The following is a 20,974-nucleotide window of genomic DNA, read 5'->3' as shown; positions in this document are numbered from 1 at the left end:
TCGTGGCTAAGTGCTGCCATATGAGCTCCAGTCACCACGCAGTGTGACCCAGCCGCCCACTGGTGCCTGCAGTCCTTCTGCCATCACTCAGCAGGAGGCAATGCATGTCTGTGCCTCAGCCACCTCAGAGCGTAAGCTCCCCACATCACTATTTCAAAATACCAAATTAGGTGCAGTGCCACACCAGGAAAGGGGAAAACAGTCCCTTCAGATGGGTCTGTTGCAAGGGTGTGCTCTGCACAAGTATTTGACTGCTGCTGCAAGTCCTCACAGCATCAGGGTGGCGTTGCCTTGTGTGTTACTGGAAGGCATTGTGATATTGTTGTGCTGAGCCACAGTATAACAACATAACTAATCTTTTCTGGCTTGGCTTAGATGAAAGTATGTTCTGCTAGAACTAGCAGTTTGTTCTACCAGAATATAGCAATGGTAAGAGAGGACAGGAGCAGGCCCCACCTTTCCTATATTTTCATGTCCTGCAAGATCTGCAAGCCTTTTCTTACCAGGAAGTACAGAGGACAGCCAACATCCAGAACCTGGACCATGCTGCTCATCAGTTCTCACCTCAGGATGCTTCTTTCATCTCATAGACCTGTACTCTGTACAGACTCATTGGGCTGGTAATAACTGCCTCACTTTCACATACAGAAAAGACTACCTTTTTTTGCTTCTAAAAGAGCCCTGTAGCAGAAAAAAAACTGGACAGGTTTTCCAATTTGAATGTTTGAAGTTAGAAGGGTGAATTATGTTCTCTGATAAAACACATATACTTGAACTGGGATAAGTATTTAACAGCCAAGGCTGAAATTTCAGAAGTTGATAAACTCTGCATTTTATAACACAGTGTTATGCTAGAAAATTGAAGCCTGATCTTTTATTGGTATTACTAAATACTCAGAGAGGCAGAGCTCGTACTGGATGGATGCTAAGATATGCCAACCTGCCACCCTGCCTGTTTGCTTTTTAAAGTAAATGTTTGAGGTTATGCTCAAGCACTTATATTACAACAATCCTTATATTGCCATGAATGATAAAGAGATAAAAGATTACAAACTGTAATAAAGATGATTCTGTAGTCTAATATCTTTATAGATCTAAGTTCAACATTTACCTTAAAAATGTTCACAGAATTTATACTTGACATTTGTGTACAAATGCCTACAAACCCAAGCAATGCCATGATGTCAGCTGGTTTGTTTATTTACCCAAAAAACCCCTGTGTTTACTGTTCATATTCTTGTTGTGATTAATGTATGTGATGATTCAGCTTGCCAACTTCCTCACCCCATCGGACATCATGCTCGGACTGCTCGCTGCTGCAGCTCATGACGTGGATCACCCAGGAGTCAACCAACCCTTTCTGATTAAAACTAAACACCACCTTGCCAGCTTGTATCAGGTAAAACTGCTCATCGAGTTGCTAATGTGTAAAATGCAGTCAAGGAGAGTTTAAGCAATTTGCAGTGAACTTCTAATACCAAAATCTGGGAGCGGGAGGATGCGGGTCAAGTCATCCTGCACTTTGGAGTCTGGACAATTTCAGTCAAGCACCTCACTGGGTGTCACTTCTTACAGCAGAGCTGATACAGGAAAATAGGTGGAAATGTCAGGTTTTTTTGAGGACATTTAAGCCAGATCAGTTGCCTGGGTTGTTTCTGCAGTAGATCATCTGGGGTGAGTAGCTGTGGGTAGGAGATTTAAAATCATGACTGGAAGATTTCATCTTTCAGTGAGCAAGTAAGCAGCAGCAGGCATGCTCTAAATTGGTTCTGCATTAAAAGAAACCTTTGCTTCATGTGGCTGTAGTAAAATTAAACGCTTAATGAACACTGCATTAAAAAAAAATAGGAGACAGATGAAACCAAAGGAAAAGTTGTAGACGTTTACAGTAACATTTCTCAAGATACAAAGAAAGAACTTCAAGAAAGCCACTATGTCACACCGCAGGCTGTCTAGACCAGTATCCTGTTTCTAAGAGCAGCCAGCAAAAGATCTCAGAGAGAAACATAAGTCTGGGCTAAGTACAGCGTTGTCCTTCACCTAGTATACATCCTTTCAGCTCTGGCAAGCATTAGTAGAAAACTTCCTGAAACAAAAACACAGACCTTCTTGTTCAGTAACTAGCAATGAACCCATACTGCCTGATTTTTGTGGTCCTTTTTGAATATATTTGAGGTTTTGGCCCATGACAATCATTGTAGCACTGTATTTTATCTAAAGCTGTCCTATGAGTATAATCTCCATATACATTGTTATTATATATGCAGATCTCTCTATGCTTTGCATTGTACTTACATATACAATGTGCCAGAGCAATGCTGTACATCTTAATTTTGGTTGCACTAACCATAACTCACAGATAATAAATGGATAGTATTGATTTCTAGCCTTTAGAATCACAGACTCAGAATCATGAAGGTTGTATGAGACCTTTAAAATCATCAGGTCCAGCCCAACTGTTCACCTAGCACCCAGTGCCAGATCCAGACACATCTTAAACACCTCCAGGAATGGTGACTCCACCACCTCCGTGGGCAACCTGTTCCAGTGCCTGACCACCCTAACAGTGACAATTTTTTTCTGCTGTCTAATCTAAATCTCCCCTGTCTCAGCTTAAGGCCAATCCCTCTGGTCCTCTCGCTGCAGGCACAGCAGGAGAGACCCAGCCCCACCTCACTGCAGCCTCCTTTCAGGTGGGTGTAGGGAGCCATCAGGTTCCCCCGAGCCACCTTTTCTCCAGGCTAAGCAGCCCCAGCTCCCTCAGCCGCTCCGTGTAAGACGTGTTCTCTGATCCTTTCATGAGCCTTGCTGCCCTTCTCTGGACATGCTCTAGCAACTCAAAGTCCTTTTTAAAGTGTGGAGCCAAGAACTAAACACAGAATTTGAGATGTGGCCTCACCAGTGCTGAGTACAAGGGGACAATCACTGGCCTGGTCCTGGTGGCCACTATTCCTCATACAGGCCAGGATGCCATTGGCCTTCTTGGCCACTTGGACACACACTGGATCATGTTCAGTCAGCTGTCAACCAGCACTCCAACTGGGCTGCTTTCCAGCCACTTTGGAAGAGTCAATTTCAGCCTTTGTGGAGGTTGTCAGAAACAGAATATCCCATGTTAAAAATTAATCTACCTGAAGAAGACTCACTAATAGCTACATACACATACTTAGCAAATCAAGACATTGCTGTGACATGCTTACTACTTGTTAAGAGAGTCTCTCTTTTTCTACCCTACACAAGCAACATTTGGGTTTTCCCATAAGAAGTGGATTGTGTAATGTGACAGTGCAACTGTCCTGCCCTCAGGCATGGGAATGGGCTGGACTGTGGGAGCCCCAGCCAAGGCACAGTGATGCTCAAACACTGAAAACTTTGTGACTGGCCTCATCATAAGCTGATGCAGCTTATTATGTCATGCCCATATGTTTCTGGTCCAGTCTTTTCTAAATGTCAGGCCAGCTGAGTGAGGAGGGAAAAAAGCCAGGGGCCTAAGCTGCGGTACTGAGAATGGTAAGGGTGCTTTGAAGAGGAGTGAGTAGAGCCATTCCACAAAACCCCTTGTCTTGTGAAAAGGTACAAACAATTCCTTCTCAAATTAATAGTGGCAAACAGTACTTTATTTTAGGTTGAAAAATCAGGCTAATCTGAAAGACATACAGCTGAAATATTAGTATCTTGGAGAATTGGTTTCTGCTCAGTTATTTGGGTTTAAATATACTTACAAATGTTGGTTAGAAAAGGCAGTGACAAAGTAGAAAATGCAATCTTTCAACAGCAAATGAGATCTGAAGTACCCTACTTAAGGACATTCACTGGCAAGTTTGAGTTATTTTAACTGAAAATGATCCCACATTGTTTCCAAAAATTTTAGTAGTATACAGTATATGGATGCCAATAAAAATAACTCCTGGAAAAGTTTTGCTGAAAACGTTTATAGTTAAAAATTTAGATTTAGTGAATAGTCTTTAAAACATGTACTTTAACATGTGCTTGAAACTGAAACAAAGTTCTTAGGTTTTTGGTTTTTAAGTAGCAGAGCCACAGAACTGCTGGGATTAATCAGAAAAAGGATCAAATGAAAGTAAGCTTTAACAGAGCTGGCAGTCATCTGTCATTGAGACTGTGGACTTATCCATGTATGGCATTTCTATGCTTTTAAATGTCTCTTGACATTTAAATTAGAACTTTACATTTACATTTGGAAGAAAAGGTTTTCCAAAAGAGGTAGGTCAGCTTTTGACAAAGATGTAAAATATTTGACAGTTTCTGAAGTGCTTATGTGAGGAGAGTCATATTTCAGGAAGACATCACCAAGGACTTCAGAGCTTTCAATTTATTTTCAAACCATATTTTATGATGCAAGACACTTTGTTTTTAATCTATAGTGTAATTTCCACAAGAGTCTATTGAACGTGATTGCACAAACCATAATTTTCTACAAAAATAAAGCAGCTCATTGAAATCTCCAGCATTATAAGGACAGTTGAGAGCATAGAAGGTGACTCTAGTGGTCTGGAGGTCACTTACTTTTCCTGTGAGGAGCACAACAGCATTCTTTGTAATGTGATGCAGACTTTGCTTCTAACTTGCATTTTCTGGCTTTTAAATTATTAGAAGTGTGGATAGATCACATACAACATCTGTAGTACAAAACAGGTTTGAGAAAACTATGAAGGGACACTTTACAACTTTAATATAGATGTAGGTAAGCTGGAAATAGGAAAGTACATTTTGGGCAGCAGTAAAAACAGTTCTCCTTTGCAGTCTTCCTTAAAAGCAATGTTTCTAATTATAAGTGTCGTTTTTGACTATTTAACATTATATAGTTAAACCAGCTGCTCAATGAGTAAGAATAGACTGAAGAAATTTAAATAAATGCTGATCCGCTTTGAATTAAAATTGAAGTTTGCTCTGCGCCTAGTTAGTAGCAAGTCTCCCTTTCCTCAAACTACTGTTCTTTTTCAAATGTGTATGTCAAATGTACTGGTTCAAATAGCTCAGACCAAGTAACGGATTGGAAATAATTGTGATAGCTTAAGTAAAATAAACAGTCATAGTCCTGAAGTCTCTGTTATAGCAATCTACTGGGCTTGGGCTGTAAATGTGACAGAAGCTTCCCATAGTACAGCCTTTAAAGCAAAGCTGCACTACTCAGTTTTTTTAAAAAACTAAAACCCCATGTGAAGGAGAGCTGAGAGCCCCGGTCTGCAAGCCAGCACGGAGACTTTGCGTGCATGGGTTGTCTCCCACCAGCCTGGGCGATCAGATAGCTCATGGCAATTAGTCTTAATAAAGCAGTTGTGTGTTCCTGGGTGGAATAGCTGACTCTACTAATTGCTGGCAGCCACTACAGGGATTCTGGCTCCTTACATTTAAGAGGAGAATCATATGACTTCATGCTTGGTTGTTGGCTTGTTAACGTGACCTTTCCTTTTCCCTCCTCCCTGTAGTTTCAGTGTGGGAAACTAAACAGTGCAGCAGTGTCAGTTTAAAGTTTCCCCCTATAGCAGCAGGCAAAGAGCAGAAACTTAGAGAAGCAGAAATACTCTGAGATGACTGCCTGAGTTTGGTTTTTCCTATGAGTAACTACTAATTGGATGCAGGAAAGGTCTCAGATGCCACAACCCTGTTCTGGCTGGCCTTCAGTATGGCCAAGGAGCAGCTGCATCCATGGAGTGTAATTCCCTGTTTGAGGCAGCTCCTCACAGCAAGTAAGGCTGCCACGCTGGATGGGATGTGGGGACTCAGGGTGCTCCAAGGGGCATCTCCCTGGTTGCAGTGTTTCAAGGATGCACTCAGACCAGGGTCACAGGAAATACAGTGCATACAGGCACTATCTTAAACAAGTGCAAGCCTTCCCAAAAGCCAAAGGTGACAGTCAATTAGAGTTTGTCCAGTTTAGTAGGAAGATGGCAGCCTGTGGCTTTGGGGTGACTCCTGGGACTAGTATTCAGCTCTGCGACTGGGTAGGTGAAAAAAAAAAAAAAAAAAGTTATTATGTTCTATTACATTCTCTTACTTTTCTTGGTCAGAGTGTAGAGTTGCAAAAGTCCATCCTGATGTATTTAGGCAAAAGGAGAAAAGGGATATTTAAGTTGGCAAGTGAACAGAATTGCTGTCAAAAGTAATTTCTATATTGCATAACTGATGTTGAGATCTGAGTCCATCAGCTCTTCCTAAGAAAAGGAATTGGTTTTTACATGATTTGAAAGTTTTGGAGTTGGTATTACTTTGATTTTTCCCCTAGAATGTGTGATTTCTGTAAGGGAAACAAGCAGACAAACCCAGAGAAATACGAAAGCTACACTGCGTGAATTCAGAAGCAACAAAAACCACTGCAGAAAGTACTGTGATAGGAAGTCAGTCCAGTTTGTACTCTCACCTTTGCACTAGGCAAGATGATGAAAATGCAAATTGGATCTTGGTTACTGGCAATGTTTAGCGTTTCAACACTAAAGGGAAGATGGGGAAGACATAGGGAGAAAATACTGCTCAATCCCTCTTGGAAAAGTGGAAGCTGTGCATCATGTCCCATGGGAGTGCTATGGCAGCAACACCTCAGAGCTGTGGGACTGTGTGTGAGGGAGCTAGAGATCGATAGTGCCTGGAGAGAGGGATTCTGACTCTGCTATCCCAGCTGGCAGTGACAGGGTGGAGTCCTTGTTCTGCTGTCTGCTCAAAAAGTTTTGTTTTGTTTTGTTTTTCTTATGTAGTGCTCATCTACTGCAATAGCTGTGACCTGCCCAAAACAGGGAACAGATGATAGAGGTTTTTGAACAAGAGACATTTATGAGGCATTTGGTAGTAGAAAGTACTCTGTGAACTAAACAAGTGATGATGGGAAAATGCATTGCGTATTACGATAGTAATTTCAAGTCATCAGATACCAAATTCAAGTCATAAGATACCAAATTTGTTGTAATTTACTGACAATCTAGAAAGCTGGGTTTCAGCTCCCTAGCATTTTTTTTCTTACTTAACTTTGGTTCCACTTAGTTGAAAGCAAGGAAGCAAAGGGGAGTCAAAACTTGTTGCAGGCAAAATTGCTGAAGCCTGCAAATGCTCAGCAGTACTGCTATTCCTCTTGCTTTTACTGACCAGCTGCAGGCAGCTTCCAGTTCCCTGACTCAAAGGGAAATTTGGCAGTTTAGTTTTCTTTTTTTTGTCCACTCTGCATTCAAACTGTACAGGCTGAAAAGTCAACCTGGAATCAATAGGAGGTAAAAACATGATTTTGCACTCCTGTTTTAATTAATTTGTTAATAAATGTGTTAGAATGCAAGCTGCCTCCCACTCAGATGAGATTAGCTCCTCTGTTCACAGCAGGACTCAAAAACTGCAGAACAGCAGGCCTCTAAGAGCTGACCTTAGCTAAGAAACCCAGAAGCACAAGGTCTTTAACTGTAGAAATCTAGACCAATTACTCTAATCCAACTGTGGCTGAAAAGCACACATTTCAGGCTCATGTTACAGCATGTCCAACCAGCTCTGGGTATCATGTGATACAGCAAATCCATACGTGTAGCTGTTACCATCCTCATCCTTGTATTTATCGGTGTTACTGCTCCCCAGAACGTTTCCGTGCTGGAGAACCACCACTGGCGCTCTACCGTGGGCATGCTTCGAGAGTCACGGCTGCTCGCCCACCTGCCCAAGGAGGTCACGTAAGTGTCCACCGCAAGCACTGACACAAGGCTGTGGCCTTCTCCCTTCTTAAAAGCACACTGGCAAAGAGGCCCAGGCTTCAGAATAGGCTGAAGTTGGTGCCACTACCAAATCATGAGACAAAGTTGTATGTCAGAAGTGCTTTTTAAGACCTACCCACTTCTGCAGCACAGGAATGGACACTCTAAGCACCAGGAATGTGGAGAGTCCCAGCAAGAGTGGACCTGTTCAGTGGATTGTTGACATTTTTCATTTGGCATAGCACCAACCGAATATGGAAAGATTTAGTGATTAAAAACAGGAAATTGAAGGAGTTGGTCGAGGAGCATCAAGACTGCTCTGGACTTCCACACCTCACTTGAGGGAATCTGGTTCAGTCTTTATGGATAAAGCAAAAAAAAACCAAGAAACCACATGAGCACCTTGGCCAAATTGCTGCTAGCTTTTTACTTGTGTTAGTCCCACCAAGGATGGGAGATTGAGACAGTGAACAGACTGCAGTATTAAATTTTAAATCTCAGGTGACTCTCCCAAGAATATAAACAAGTTACCTGCAAGCAATAAGCTCCATATCCCTCCAGAAATTCTTTGCATCAGACCAACAACTTTAAAGAACTTCAGTCTAGACCTTCACAATTTTGACTGCAACTTCAAAGTTGCAGGATTCACCGCTCAGCTCTGAACAGCTGAAGTAAGACGTGAACGTTTTTCTTGATGCAACATGCTGTTGTTTCAGGGTGGATTTTTTTGTACTTTGCTAGTGCTTTTCAGAAACTTTCAGAACAACCTGTGCCAACAAGCGTTTTTCTTCTACATTATCTATTCTTTTTGAACCCATTTTGGCAGGTAGAACAGTTGTACCCTGCAAACCCCAGCAGAGACTGACTAAACAGATCAGACTGGGTCCATAAAGACAGAGGGAGCTTTATGCCTGCTCCAGTGATCCAGAGCAGGTTTTGAGCTCTTAATGTGGAATGGTTCCATGATTAAAGGGGTTTATTTACCTTTATTGCAGACAGGACATTGAGCAGCAATTGGGCTCCCTGATCTTGGCAACAGACATCAACAGGCAAAATGAGTTTTTGATCCGTCTGAAATCTCACCTTGACAATCAGGATTTGAGGCTGGAGGATGCACAAGACAGACATTTTATGCTTCAGGTAACTTCAAATTTTTTTTTAATTGTTTTTATTAATTTTTCAGGTCACAGTATTTCTTAGAATATGTTTAGAGTAGTATATTATAGCATGTCTGGACATCAGCCTCTTCTTACCTATTACTATAAACACTTCCCTTCTGCCACCTTCTGGCACATCAGGCAAGCATAAGGTGCTTCCTTATGTAATTTGCTTGAGTTAAAAAGCTGTGAATGCAACAGATACAGGAGAGTGTCAAATGCTAAGGAATGAAGATAAGCTAGTAATTTATTTTTTTTTCCAGAACACTGCTTCTCTTGCCAGGTAATGCTTCAATTGTAGTCTCACTCTCTCTTCTGGCAAATGTCCCTCCACTGGTGTTATTTTCTAGCACAGTGCAGGAGAGCCCACTCATTGGTGTTTTTTCCAGGACAGCCTGACATCAGGTCTCCAAGTCCTGTTCCTGTGATGGATGCTCAGAAACTGCCTCTGCAGAGACAGCTGTTGCCATGGCAGCAGATGCTTCTCTAGTGCATCTGCCCAGCTAATGAAAAACCCATGCTTTATTCAAAAATCAAATAGGTTCACACTGGTTCTTCCAGCTAAGCAGCAGTCATTAGCAGACTCTTCAGAATAAACCTCTACCTATTAAAGCATTATTGTGATTAATATAGCTACATATACTTGCTTCTTTGGAGAAATTACATTAGTCTAATTCCTAAATACATAAAGAAGTTGAAGTAATCTTTTTCATTTATAAAACAAACACATATTTTCCTTCCATCGAAGTCACTGAAAAGGTGACAGCTGCAAGGAAGGAAGTGCTGATCTGTTAATTCCTCCCACTCCAGCAGCATGGGAAATGTAGTAGCTTCTCACCTGTCCTCCCTCAAAACCAGTCTTCTATCAGATTCCTGCACAGACTGTGCAGGGCAGAGTGAAAGGTCGATCATATTTCTGGACTAATAAGGCAAGACAGTTGTGCAAATGACAAAAGCAGAGGAACTCCAGCTCTCAGCTATAGCAGAAAAGGTTTCTTATGCACTAGGAACTTAGGAACAAGGGAAGAGGCACAGTAAGATTTACTTATCTGGTGGATTAGCTATGGAAGAAGAAAAGAAAAAAATCAAGAAATCTTGATTGATTGGAGTAAGCTAAAGAATGTTTGAAAGGTCCTCTCAAGTAGACAATAACATTGAGGCTAATCAGCTTAATCCAAAGAGAAAAATGACTTGGAGATTTCCCTCTGCTGCTTCACAGGTCTGAACCCTTACAGGAAATATTTATGTTTTCTTCCCGGGTGCCAGAATGACTTCTGACTTCTGTCAGACTGAATGACTGTGTTCTGTCTGTGAAGAAACAAGGCACAGGATATTTTGTTCCAAGGCAGTAAGACAGGCAGAGTATTACATGGTTTACTTTTCTGAAGTAGTAACTGTTTTAAAAACCTTTTCCCCTGTACTCATTCTCATAAAAAGCACTTAAAAGTACTAGTTAACTAAGTGAAACCAGGCCAGGGGCAGTGTGGAGAGCCCTGTGCTTAGCTTTGTAAACAAAAATATGCAGACATTAAAATGAAGTGTAAGTGAAGTGAGATGCAAGGTCACTCACTGAGACCGCAGAGAAATCATGCCCAAATACACCAGCTTGGCTCTTCCCTTCCTTGTCATCAGCCATGGATGCTGAGCCAAGCAGTCAGCAGGAGCCAGCCTGAGGCTTTTGTTGGCTTATTCCTTGCAAGGAATATCCAAAACACTTTGCAGCTTTGGAATGTGGCCCTACTCTTGTTCTCACTACGGTAAGGCGGAGGAGGGCTGAATGAAAGTTTTGTTTGCAGCTTAAATAAATGCTCTTTCCTCAAAGGGCACATTTGGGTGAGGCTGAGTCTCTGAAAGGTAACCTTAACCCTTCCCAGCATCACTGGTGGGGCCTGGGAGTTTCATGACTGCAGATTTACTGCTGAAAGCACTGTTAAACAGTGACTTCTTTTCTCACTGCTACTTTCCTTCTTGCTTTCAGATTGCACTCAAGTGTGCTGACATTTGCAACCCTTGCCGGGTCTGGGATCTGAGCAAACAGTGGAGTGAACGGGTCTGCGAAGAGTTTTACCGGCAAGGTCAGCTCCTTCAACTCACAGCAGTCCCCTTTCACCTCAGCTTTCCACGGTTTCTGTGTGACAAGTCAGAGGCAGCACTGAAACGTCCCTTGAGAATGAGCTGTTCAGAGATGCTCTGCCTCACTGGAAAAGTGGGAAGGAAGGGGTAGAAGAGCAACAAGTGTTTCTCTGCTCCTCTACCAGCATCAAGCAGGAGAGGGAGGGTTTTGTTGTGCCTCAGCACTTGAATTCAGCTGAAAAGCCCATGGCTGGCTTCTTCTCTGAGACCCTCCAATCACCATGACCGTTTCTGAGCTGGAATGGTGCCAGTGCCACACTGCCCCAAAATCCTAGCACCATGTTTTGACTCGCTTTTCATGCTCCCACTACAACTCTGATGAGAGCCTTACCCTCACTGTTTCCCAAATACGACACGTTCTCCTGCCTGCAAATGCAGAAAAAGGGTTCAAACGCTTCCCAGCATGCTGTTGGAAAGGGCCAAAGCAGGCAAGCCAAACCTCAGCTAGAACCTATTGCAAATGTTTCCAGACCCCTGCAGAGAGCACAGTCAAGCAGGGGGTTCTTTGAAACACAGTAATTAGACCATTTGGCTCTATCTGCATAGGCAAGGTCATGCTGTGCTACAATACAGGGTGCAGCAGAGCTTAATCACTGCTAAATTTTTTGTTCAGAGCATCCTGAGAGTTGAAGACAAGTGGAAGAACACACAATGAAGTTCTTAGTTCATTTAATATTCTGCACTACGAAATTAAGGCACATCTGACCTGGTGCCTGGTACAGTTAGTCTGTAACAAGGACAAACAGGTCAGCAAGTTAATTTTCAGCCACTGTCAGTTTAAGCTGGTAAAATGTCTTTGACTATGATGCCTTTGAAGCAACATAAGCAACTTGCCCAATGCAGGTTTAGTTAGGTGTGTAGTGAAGGCATAATCAGTATGCAGCTCATGAGGTGCAGCTCCTCACCTTTAGTGTATTGGGGGACTATGCTGAGAAAGACAACTCTTACAAATGTAAGCTTTGTCCACTGCCCTCAAGATTTGTTAGTCTAACATCTAAAACAGACCTCTGACTGGGGATACCTGAGTACATGAGACCAGTAAGAACCATCACAGGAAGAAAAGGAGCATTTTATATGGGACAATTATACAGAAACTGCTCTATCACTAGTGGCTGTATAATGATGTTCAGTGGTATAGTACTCCCAGTGTTAAATAGTATGCATTTAGATACCATTATAACTTTAAAGTGTTTCTGTAGACCTCTCTACCCCTTTACACATAATGATGGGGCTTGAAGGTATTTTCAAAATACACGACATAGTACTGAGTTTAACATCTGGATATCATAAGGTTTCTTGTTTTGATTTTTAATTATAGATGAGACTGATAATACCACAATTAGTGCTTTGTTTAATCTTCCTTCTGGAACAGATAGAAAGTTTTAACTTTTTTTTTTGTAAACAATTCTAAGGTCATTTTAATAGAGATTCAGATCCTGATCTTCTAGTGTTCTGGTGCATCTACACTACACATTAGTAAATAAAATATACAATCCAGCTACATTTCAGGGAGCATCTGACACCTACAGCAGCGTAGGCCTTTCCTAGAAAAATACTTCAGCTTGTTTTCAGATCTTTTAAAAGTCAGCACAGCTAGAAACACAGGGTAAGTAACTTGATTTATATATATGAAACTGGAAGTAGTAAGGAAAAGCTTTCAAGAAAATGGCTAATGTTGAAGCAGCATTAACGATAAGTTTCTCTGTTAAGGTTTTAAAATTGCTTGGAAAGCTTTTCCTAGCATGAAAGTTCTCAGGAACAAATTCACACAGTTCTTTTCATAGTAACTTGAAGCAAAAATAATGACTGTCATTTTAAGTTCTTATCATGCAAAAGCAAATCTTACTTTTGTCAATTCAGTGACTTCTGAAAGACAAGAAGATGTAGATATACTTTGAGCCAGACAGGTCAACCATTTTCTACCCAGAACACCTACAGAGAGGATATCACTGGAGTTAGAAACTTTCTTTTAGTCAAAAATTTTTGGAGTGGTAGATGAGAAGACAAATTGCACATTTGGAAACATGAGAGACTATTATTGTGTCTCAGTTTTGCTAAATTGTTCCTTTTGATTGTTCATGAAGCTACAAATGTTTTCCTGATACTTTCTAAGTACTCAATTAGAACTGAAAATACTCTGCTGACATTTAAGAAGTGATTGCATGCTGCAGAGGGAAGAAAGGCAAGGCTTAGAAATGCACATAGTGTTTTATAAGGGGCTGTAAAACCTGGGTAGCACAGTAGCACAATAGTAAAAACTGTTAGTGGGGAGAAAAGAGCTTTTAAACAAAAACAGCAGATTTAAAGCAAAATGTTTCTTTATGGGTTGAATACAATGTTTTGTCTAAACTAACAGTTCTGTCTTTCTTACAGGAAAGTTTTTCCTAACCAGCCCTCACTACATCCTTATTAATAAATCACATGGACAAAATATTATTGTCTGAGGGGAAGTGGCACATCTTAGCTTGCACACAGTTAACTTTCACTTTCTTTCCATGCTGTAGACAGGAAAGATACTGTATCTCATGCAGTATCCAGGATTGTACACTGGCATGGACGGCTAACAATCACAAAGGATGAACTTGTTGCACTCAGACAGAATTTGTTTTAAGAAAATCCCTACACCCAAAACTTAACTCAGAGCAATCTTTGCATGAAGTAATTGCAGGCACAGGGGGATGCAGTCTCTCCAGCAGAAAAAGTGACTGTTTTGTATGGAAGTGAGCAAATTACACTCTCTGAGATGTTTTTTTGCTGAATGCTTAAATCCAGCATGGTCATTGCTATTGATTACCTTCAACTCCATAGAAAACATCTCTTGCCATCACTATGTATGGAAGCCTGTCCTGTGTGACCATTTCTGCAGGAATAATTTCTGCTGTTTATAAGCATCTTCTCAATGTCAGACCTGGTCAGTTCTGCATCAGGAGCAATCTGAGGTGGCATCTGGAGTGAGCAGATTCCCCAGCAAGGTTTTTCTTTCAACAATTTGAAACAGTCCCCAGGGCTGGTCACAGCAGGAGCTGTCTGCAGGATTTTTCAGGACAGTCCTGTATTTGGAACTGGAGACCTCCTGGTCCAATTAGTCAAATACCCTGCTCTGAAGGTGGCCAGGAGTTCAGCCAACTACTTCACTGTCTCGAGTCAGTCTGTGCAGGTGCCTCTCTGGGGACTGCCTGGACAACCCAGGAAATAAATATGCTCAGTGCAGCAGCGAAGGCATAGCTTGATACCCAGCTACTGCACAGACTTTTAATTTCATCCTTTTTCCACATTTATAACTTGAACTCCATAGTTCTTGACACTTGAAACATTTCTGGGGTCCACGCTTTGGCCTTTATTGGTTTGTTAGTGCAGCCATAGCTGTGGCTGCCAGCCTCCAGCACTCTTCCCTTTATGAGCCACTTCCACAAGAATACACTAGCAATTTCCACTACAGTACTACTGGAGATGCGTTTCTTCTAAAATTGATACACTGCAATTTTCTGGTAGGAAGAGATTTGAACAATGAGTAAAGAAACCAGAGTGTCTTAAAAATCTTTCACATGAGAGAGTCTATTTTAAAAATTTAGGTCCTCAGAACACTTACATGCTCAAATTTAATGTTCATCTAAAAGTCTTCTTTTCTTAGATTTTTCTTTGTACGGATAATTGGTTTCTCTGATGCCTAAAAAATAAAAGTCCAGAGAATGAAGGTATTTACACATTTACCATGGTCATCGTTAGAAGATTCCAACTCCTCGCACAGCTGCAAACATAGTAAGAGTGTGGCATAGGTATGGAGAACAGATAAAAGTGGCAGAAAAGAATTTTCTTTTTTTTTTTTTTTTTATTTTTGCAGGTGATCTGGAACAAAAGTTTGAACTGGAAATAAGTCCCCTTTGTAATCAGCAAAAGGATACAGTACCAAGCATCCAGATTGGTAAGTATTAGTTTCATTCTCTTCGTGTTTATCTCACTATGGCAGAAGCTCTAAGAAACTTCTATCCACCACGTGCCCCACTCCAATACAGTTGTTTTAAAAATAAGAGCTGCAGATACCATTAGAGTTAAAAAATATGTTCTAAATTAAAATGTTCAAAAAGAAACCTATCTAAGCCAAATGTTCAACAGAAAGACAAAGCAGTCTTTGCATAGGGGAAAAGTTCCCATGGGGAAAAATTGTAGCCAGTGTTAAACACTGATTGCTTTCTTGACTGAAATTTCCTCAGAGGGTTGCTAACTGTCACAGAGTTTACTGTGACACAGGCAAGTAAAGCCATATCTTGTCATGTATGCTGGTCAGAAGCTGTGCATTTCAAAATGAATTGATGTCTGCTGTTACTTCTCATCAGGGCTTTTGCCACTTGCTTTGTGCTTTCGAGGTACTTGGTGGGGCAGTGCACTTCTGGAATTAGCTTGTTGCTCACCAGCTGTCCCTTGTGTGTTTCTCCAGGGTTCATGACATACATCGTTGAGCCGCTCTTTGAGAGGTGGGCCCAGTTTACAGGCAACACACCCCTCTCTGAAAATATGCTAAACCATCTCAGGAGGAACAAGGCCAAGTGGAGAGGTTTGCTCCACAAGCAACACAGCAGTAGTAGGAGCAACGACCACTCAGGCCAAGTGACTGGCAACCAGGAACAGACTTTAAATGAAGAAGAGACTCCTTAGTGTCAGCTTTGCACTTCTCCTTCTAGCACTGCTATCTCTGTCTTGGTCACAGCAGCAAACAAGGTCCTGGGGAGCAGGAGCCTGTTGTCAACACCGTGCAAAGGCAAGAAATGGCAAAGCTCTAAGGGTCCTCACGAACACACCCATGGTTCTGCTGGGATTCTTTCTGATCTTCACGTTCCTCTCCCCTCTCTCCATTCTGTGCATGCCTGATGCCATTTGTCACTCCTGACCCCAAACTGCTCCGGTGCAGAGTCCCTGTCAGCAGCAGGGAAGCCAGGCCAGTTCTGCCATGAAGCAGGGAGGATTGCTGAGAATAGGCGACACAGAGAGGCACTCTTGGTGATTTTTTCATTTACCATAAGTCATATTGTGACATATGTATATAGGCCCACAGTGCCACACCCTTTCTAGGCTGGCAGCTGGGCTGCACATGAAACCACCAGCATCTCCATCATCCAGAGGTCATGGACTGAGCAGGACGGTGCTCGCAGAGGGCAGAGAGTTGGGTTGTTTTAGTAGTTAAAAACCTTTTTAACTTTTGTATTCTGTGCACTAAACAACAAATCTATAAACCTTGGACTGAGGTTACTCTCCATATACACACCTCCAGTGTAACAAGGCTCGTTTTGGTAATCATTTTTATGCCACTTTGGATAAAAGATGGGCATCTTCTCATTGCAAGGAACAGCATTCCCTCACAGCCAAAAGGGAAGGTGTAGTACAGTCTAAACCTTTGAAACATGAACAGATCTATCTTTTGAGTACTGTTTCAAGTTACCTGTTTATATTCATATGTGTACATTTTCTGTAAATAGAAAGCGCTACTGATTCCCATGCCAAAATACTGGAGTACTGTGGGATGATTGCTACCTGTAAAAACATTGGCACTGTGAACAGAATACTGTTAGTTTTAATACAAGAGAAAGCATTTGTAAATATGGTATAGAGTTTATTAATATACACCATTGTTTGTGGATAAAAGCCTTAACTTTTAGCATCCTTCATCTTCTGATAGCTGCCAAAATCATACGATTACAAGATATGATTCTGAACTGCCTTTCCACTATCCAAGGTGTATCAAAGGTCATTAAGGAATGAAGTCTGGCAGGATAACTTCTTGAAAACTTCAAACACATTCCATATGGGTCCGTGTTGTTAATCCATGGCACCTTGCACATTTGGTCTAGGCAAATGTTTCACAGAGCCTGAAGTTTTAAGTTAAAAAAAACCACCCAGGCGCCACAGCAACACCACATGACTTGACAGTTCAGCCTGATTACCATTTATTCAAGAGTGTGAATTTTTACTAAATAGCTTAGTGATCTACAAAGCACGACATTATTTCTAGAGTTCAGTTGTTTTCTTGAGAGATGTTGCAGTGTAGCTGGTTTTTTCCCCACATTCCCTCCTTAGATAGTCAGCATCAAAATGCATTTGTATTTTTCTTTTAATTAAAAGAATACTTCAACTGACTTTTTAGATTAGTCTCAGTCAATGAAGGAAAAAAATGTGTTGTGGTCAGACTATTAAAAAAAAAAATCCTCTTAGCTATTATAGTGGCTGAGGAATTTTCTATGATCTCATGTTTGTGAAAGATAACTTGGCCTTAACTATGCCATAAACAACCTCAGTTCCGGAAGTCTTTATTAAACTTTACTTAAGCTTTCACCATTTCAGTGAGATTGTATTCTCAGACACTACTCCGTTGCACCAAAGGGATTGTCCCCTGCTCCTCTGCCCCCAGAAAGAATAACATCATCCTGGTGAAGTACAGCATTGTTGTAAACTCCCCATACATCAAATCTGTACAGTTGCTGTCCAAAAGAATGAGCAGGTACAGCCAGGTATTCACATTTGGATAGTCAAGTTGGGATGTGAAGACCTTGAAGAGGCCAACAAAGAAAGAGCTTTTTAAGTTGATGTTTGAGAAACACGAAAAAGATGCTTACTCACAGAAGTGCAAGGGAAAATAAAATATAATACGTTTTTCTAAATTACAGGAGATACTGACTTGATGAGAGAAAGTTCCTGCTCATAAGGTGACTGATATGTTTAGAGGAAAATAAAAAGCATAAGTATTAGTGAAGGATGAGTTACTTCACTAATTCTTTGTATGTATCTTCAGAGAAAAGAGGCTGAAACCCAGTGAAGTAAAAAGGGGCAAATCACAGTGAGCAAACAAAAGCACTCCAGCAATGGTTTTCCACCCCTCCACTGTTATATAAGGTACAATCAATAGAAAAACTACTTCTTTCTCCCACTTACCTAAATGAGATTCATAAAATAGAGGGACAACATCAAGCAAAGGGCACTCAAGAGCTGTAGTAGAATTAAATTGTTTCTAACTACAGCATGTAAATGTCTTCTTAACCATATGGAGGTGGTGGGGGTGGAGCACCACCACTTTGCAGCTTTTTAAGTGTACCTTTTCTTCCTGACAGATGTAGGACAATTATTAGGATGTTAGGTGAGCAATGTAATGCACTGCTTAGAAGCACTTAAGTCCATACAAAAGGATGCAATTTCCTGTGTTTTGTCTTTTTATTAAGAGATGGAAGCCCTTTTCCGTCTAGTTCAGAGAATTTTTTTAAAAGGTTCTGAAATTTAGTTAAACCCAGTGTCTAGCAGGTTAAAAAGCTCTTGACAGAAACAGTGTTGAGCTGTTTCTGAAGAGCTTCCAGAAAATAGGTCCAACAGGAAAGCTTAGATACAAATCAAATTTTGTTACAGCCACATTAAACCCAAGCTCTTTTCTACAAGTGGAGCCTACAGGTTCCATTAGTTTGTTCTTACCACCAGTTAAAACTTTCCAACTTTAAAAAGCTCTTCTGAAAATTATCAGGCTGTGGGGGATTTTTGTGCACTGAACATACCAGCTAGATTTCAATCACCTTGTCTAATGAAACATGCTTGAAAGAGGTTCCGGGTGGCCCCAGCAACACTTCTGGGCTTGTGAGCCAAACCCATTACACAGGTTTGGTCCTGGGCCAGTTTGCCTCAGGTGCTCCATACAGAAGTGCTTGGAAAAGGTAGGCTCTGGCAGCAGATGCCTGGCAGCCAGATTCCCTGGGGTCTGTAATGCAAAATGGAACCATCTGATTTCCCGTAGAAACCATAACTGGTACCAGCCAATCCAACAGCACCAGTGCTCAGCACATGCAGGTGTGATACATTAGGTATTCTCTGGTTTGGACAGCATTTCTGCCCTGGGGTTTCTCCCCAGTGTGCCAACAGGCTGCTGGTGCACAGAATAGAAATGCTATGCAGGTAACACACATTTTGGTGGCCCTATCAGCCACTTTACAGAAGGCCTTTGCAAATTATTTTCCCTTCCCACTGGCTAGTGCAGCTGAAAGATTTTTAGGTTTTCAAACTGTGTTGAAGTTTTCATACATGGAAAGAGGGAAAAAAAGCTGTTAAAAGCAGGATGTTAAAATGTTTTTATGCCCCACAAATGCAATTAAAATCTAGCTCCTCTAAAAATGAAGATTTCATACCATCTAAGAGGTAATTCTGTGCCTTGTGATAACAAGCGAAAATCTTAGGCTGGTTAAAATAATGCATATGTATGCATTGTCATTAAGTAAAGATTTTACCTACCTTTGTGTTTATAAGTGTCAGTGGTCCAGCCACCAGTCAGGTGGGGAATAAGAGTACTATTGACAACACCTATCTTTGGAATACAAGGATCAAAGACAGGAGTAGCTGAGATTAAATAGACTCTATGGAGGAAAAAAAAAACCCAAAAACCAAAAAAACACATGATCTGCAGTTGTATCTAACCTAATCTACAACACAGATCAATTCTTTTTGTATAAACTTGGTTTTCATGAAGAAAACCAAAGCCTCCCCAGGGATTAATGAGAAAGCTGTAAATGAGATAAGGCTGTTGTTACACTGCATAGTTATCTCACCAGCTTTTGCAATCGAGGGTTTAAATTCCTGTTAAAGTTTCCATCAAATTAGACACAGAATGGACACTTAGCCCTTCCAAATGAATTCTCCTCAGAAAGGAGAAACTCAAGTAGTCACAATTTTATTTTCAGGTATCAGCCAGGGTACCAGCCATAATTTATTGCCTTATATTTTAAGTCACTCAACTGAGTTGTCCATAACGTATGCCTGTCACTAGAGGACACGAGGTATTGGGCCAGAGTCCAAGTTTGAACACCACACGCAACCCATTTTCCTGTGGCTGAAAAGCCTTTATTCGGGGTTCTTTCAGCCTTTACATAGTTTTTCCAACCAGGTTACCCTGACTGGTGGAAGGAACAACACCCCCTTTTGGTCCCATTGGTGAGACCAGAGAAAACACACCCAGGACATCTGTTCAGTATTGTTTTGAGAAATATTATCTCTTTACAGTAACACAGTTCTGGAGAGAAACTGTTCCCAGGAACTTTCCCCTGGGAATAGATGAGCCCCTGACAGGCCGAAACCCTCTCAGGCTCAGAAATCCTGTCCACAGTATGCCCATTCCCCTCCTCATGTCACCACGTCACCCATGGCCTACAAAAATGAATAATTAAATTTGAATTAAAGCCTTGCAAATCCAAGAAAAGAAAGCCACCCCAAAACACAAAACAAAAACACAAGGCAAGCTTCATGCCATGAATATGTATTCAGATTACTTTGGTGCAAACTGTTGCTCTTTGTTTCTATAATCCATCCAATATTTTAGGTACATAAACTTTTAAGTGCAGAGCATAAGCTTGACTTCGATGTAAAATATATTCTGCTTATCTTTGAATTCAAGATTGTATATGTCATGTTTATTGTAAAGCATTTTATATATACATAGTCACATATCTTATACAACTCTATGGGCCAAACACTGGTCCCCCCATCTTCACTGGGACCAAGAATCAGCCCCATATGTGCGTATATATGCCATATGCATCATTCTGAAAGGAAGCACTAGATTGTGTGAAAATGCTGTGACTGCTATGCAGTGATGCCAAGAGACTTAACTGTATCTTTTTTAACATACTGCTGTAAGTATTCATCATGTCGAAGAATGACAACTAATAAAAAAAAAAGTGAAGTGTTCCAAGTTCTTTGGTAAAGCCAGTTGATTGAAGGATCTCCTTTGTTTACAGAAGACATTCTGGTTTGACAAGGCAGCAGAAGTCCCACTGCATCCATTCTCTCACTGCCTCTCCTTCCTACCAACAGAATAATCACTTTCCTAGTTCACTGTTTCTCAGAACTTTTCTCTAAATTTCCCCTTAGACTTGCTGTATGAATATGAATGGAGTTCCCAGCAAGGAAAGCATTTCCATGTAATTTTCCTAAGCATGTAGTAGAAGGATTTTCAAACCCCAGGGAAAATGTTTCCCTGGT

General features: G+C 41.2%; 1 protein-coding gene across 4 annotated transcripts in view; it reads left to right on the top strand.

Moving 5' to 3' along the window:
• The window catches only part of PDE7B (phosphodiesterase 7B), a 168,602-nt gene extending 149,230 nt beyond the window's left edge, over nucleotides 1-19,372 (top strand). For all 4 annotated transcript variants that reach the window (XM_058833981.1, XM_058833983.1, XM_058833982.1 and 1 more), the window contains 6 exons: nucleotides 1,268-1,399; nucleotides 7,573-7,664; nucleotides 8,681-8,825; nucleotides 10,821-10,917; nucleotides 14,817-14,897; nucleotides 15,411-19,372. In XM_058833981.1, coding sequence (XP_058689964.1) covers nucleotides 1,268-1,399; nucleotides 7,573-7,664; nucleotides 8,681-8,825; nucleotides 10,821-10,917; nucleotides 14,817-14,897; nucleotides 15,411-15,628 — 765 coding nt within the window. In that variant the 3' untranslated portion in view covers nucleotides 15,629-19,372. The remainder of the gene's footprint in view (nucleotides 1-1,267; nucleotides 1,400-7,572; nucleotides 7,665-8,680; nucleotides 8,826-10,820; nucleotides 10,918-14,816; nucleotides 14,898-15,410) is intronic.
• Nucleotides 19,373-20,974: the final 1,602 nt, after the last annotated feature.

This window comes from Poecile atricapillus, chromosome 3 (assembly GCF_030490865.1).
Source record: "Poecile atricapillus isolate bPoeAtr1 chromosome 3, bPoeAtr1.hap1, whole genome shotgun sequence".
Taxonomy (NCBI): domain Eukaryota; kingdom Metazoa; phylum Chordata; class Aves; order Passeriformes; family Paridae; genus Poecile; species Poecile atricapillus.
This window is presented reverse-complemented; position numbering and strand designations above follow the sequence as displayed.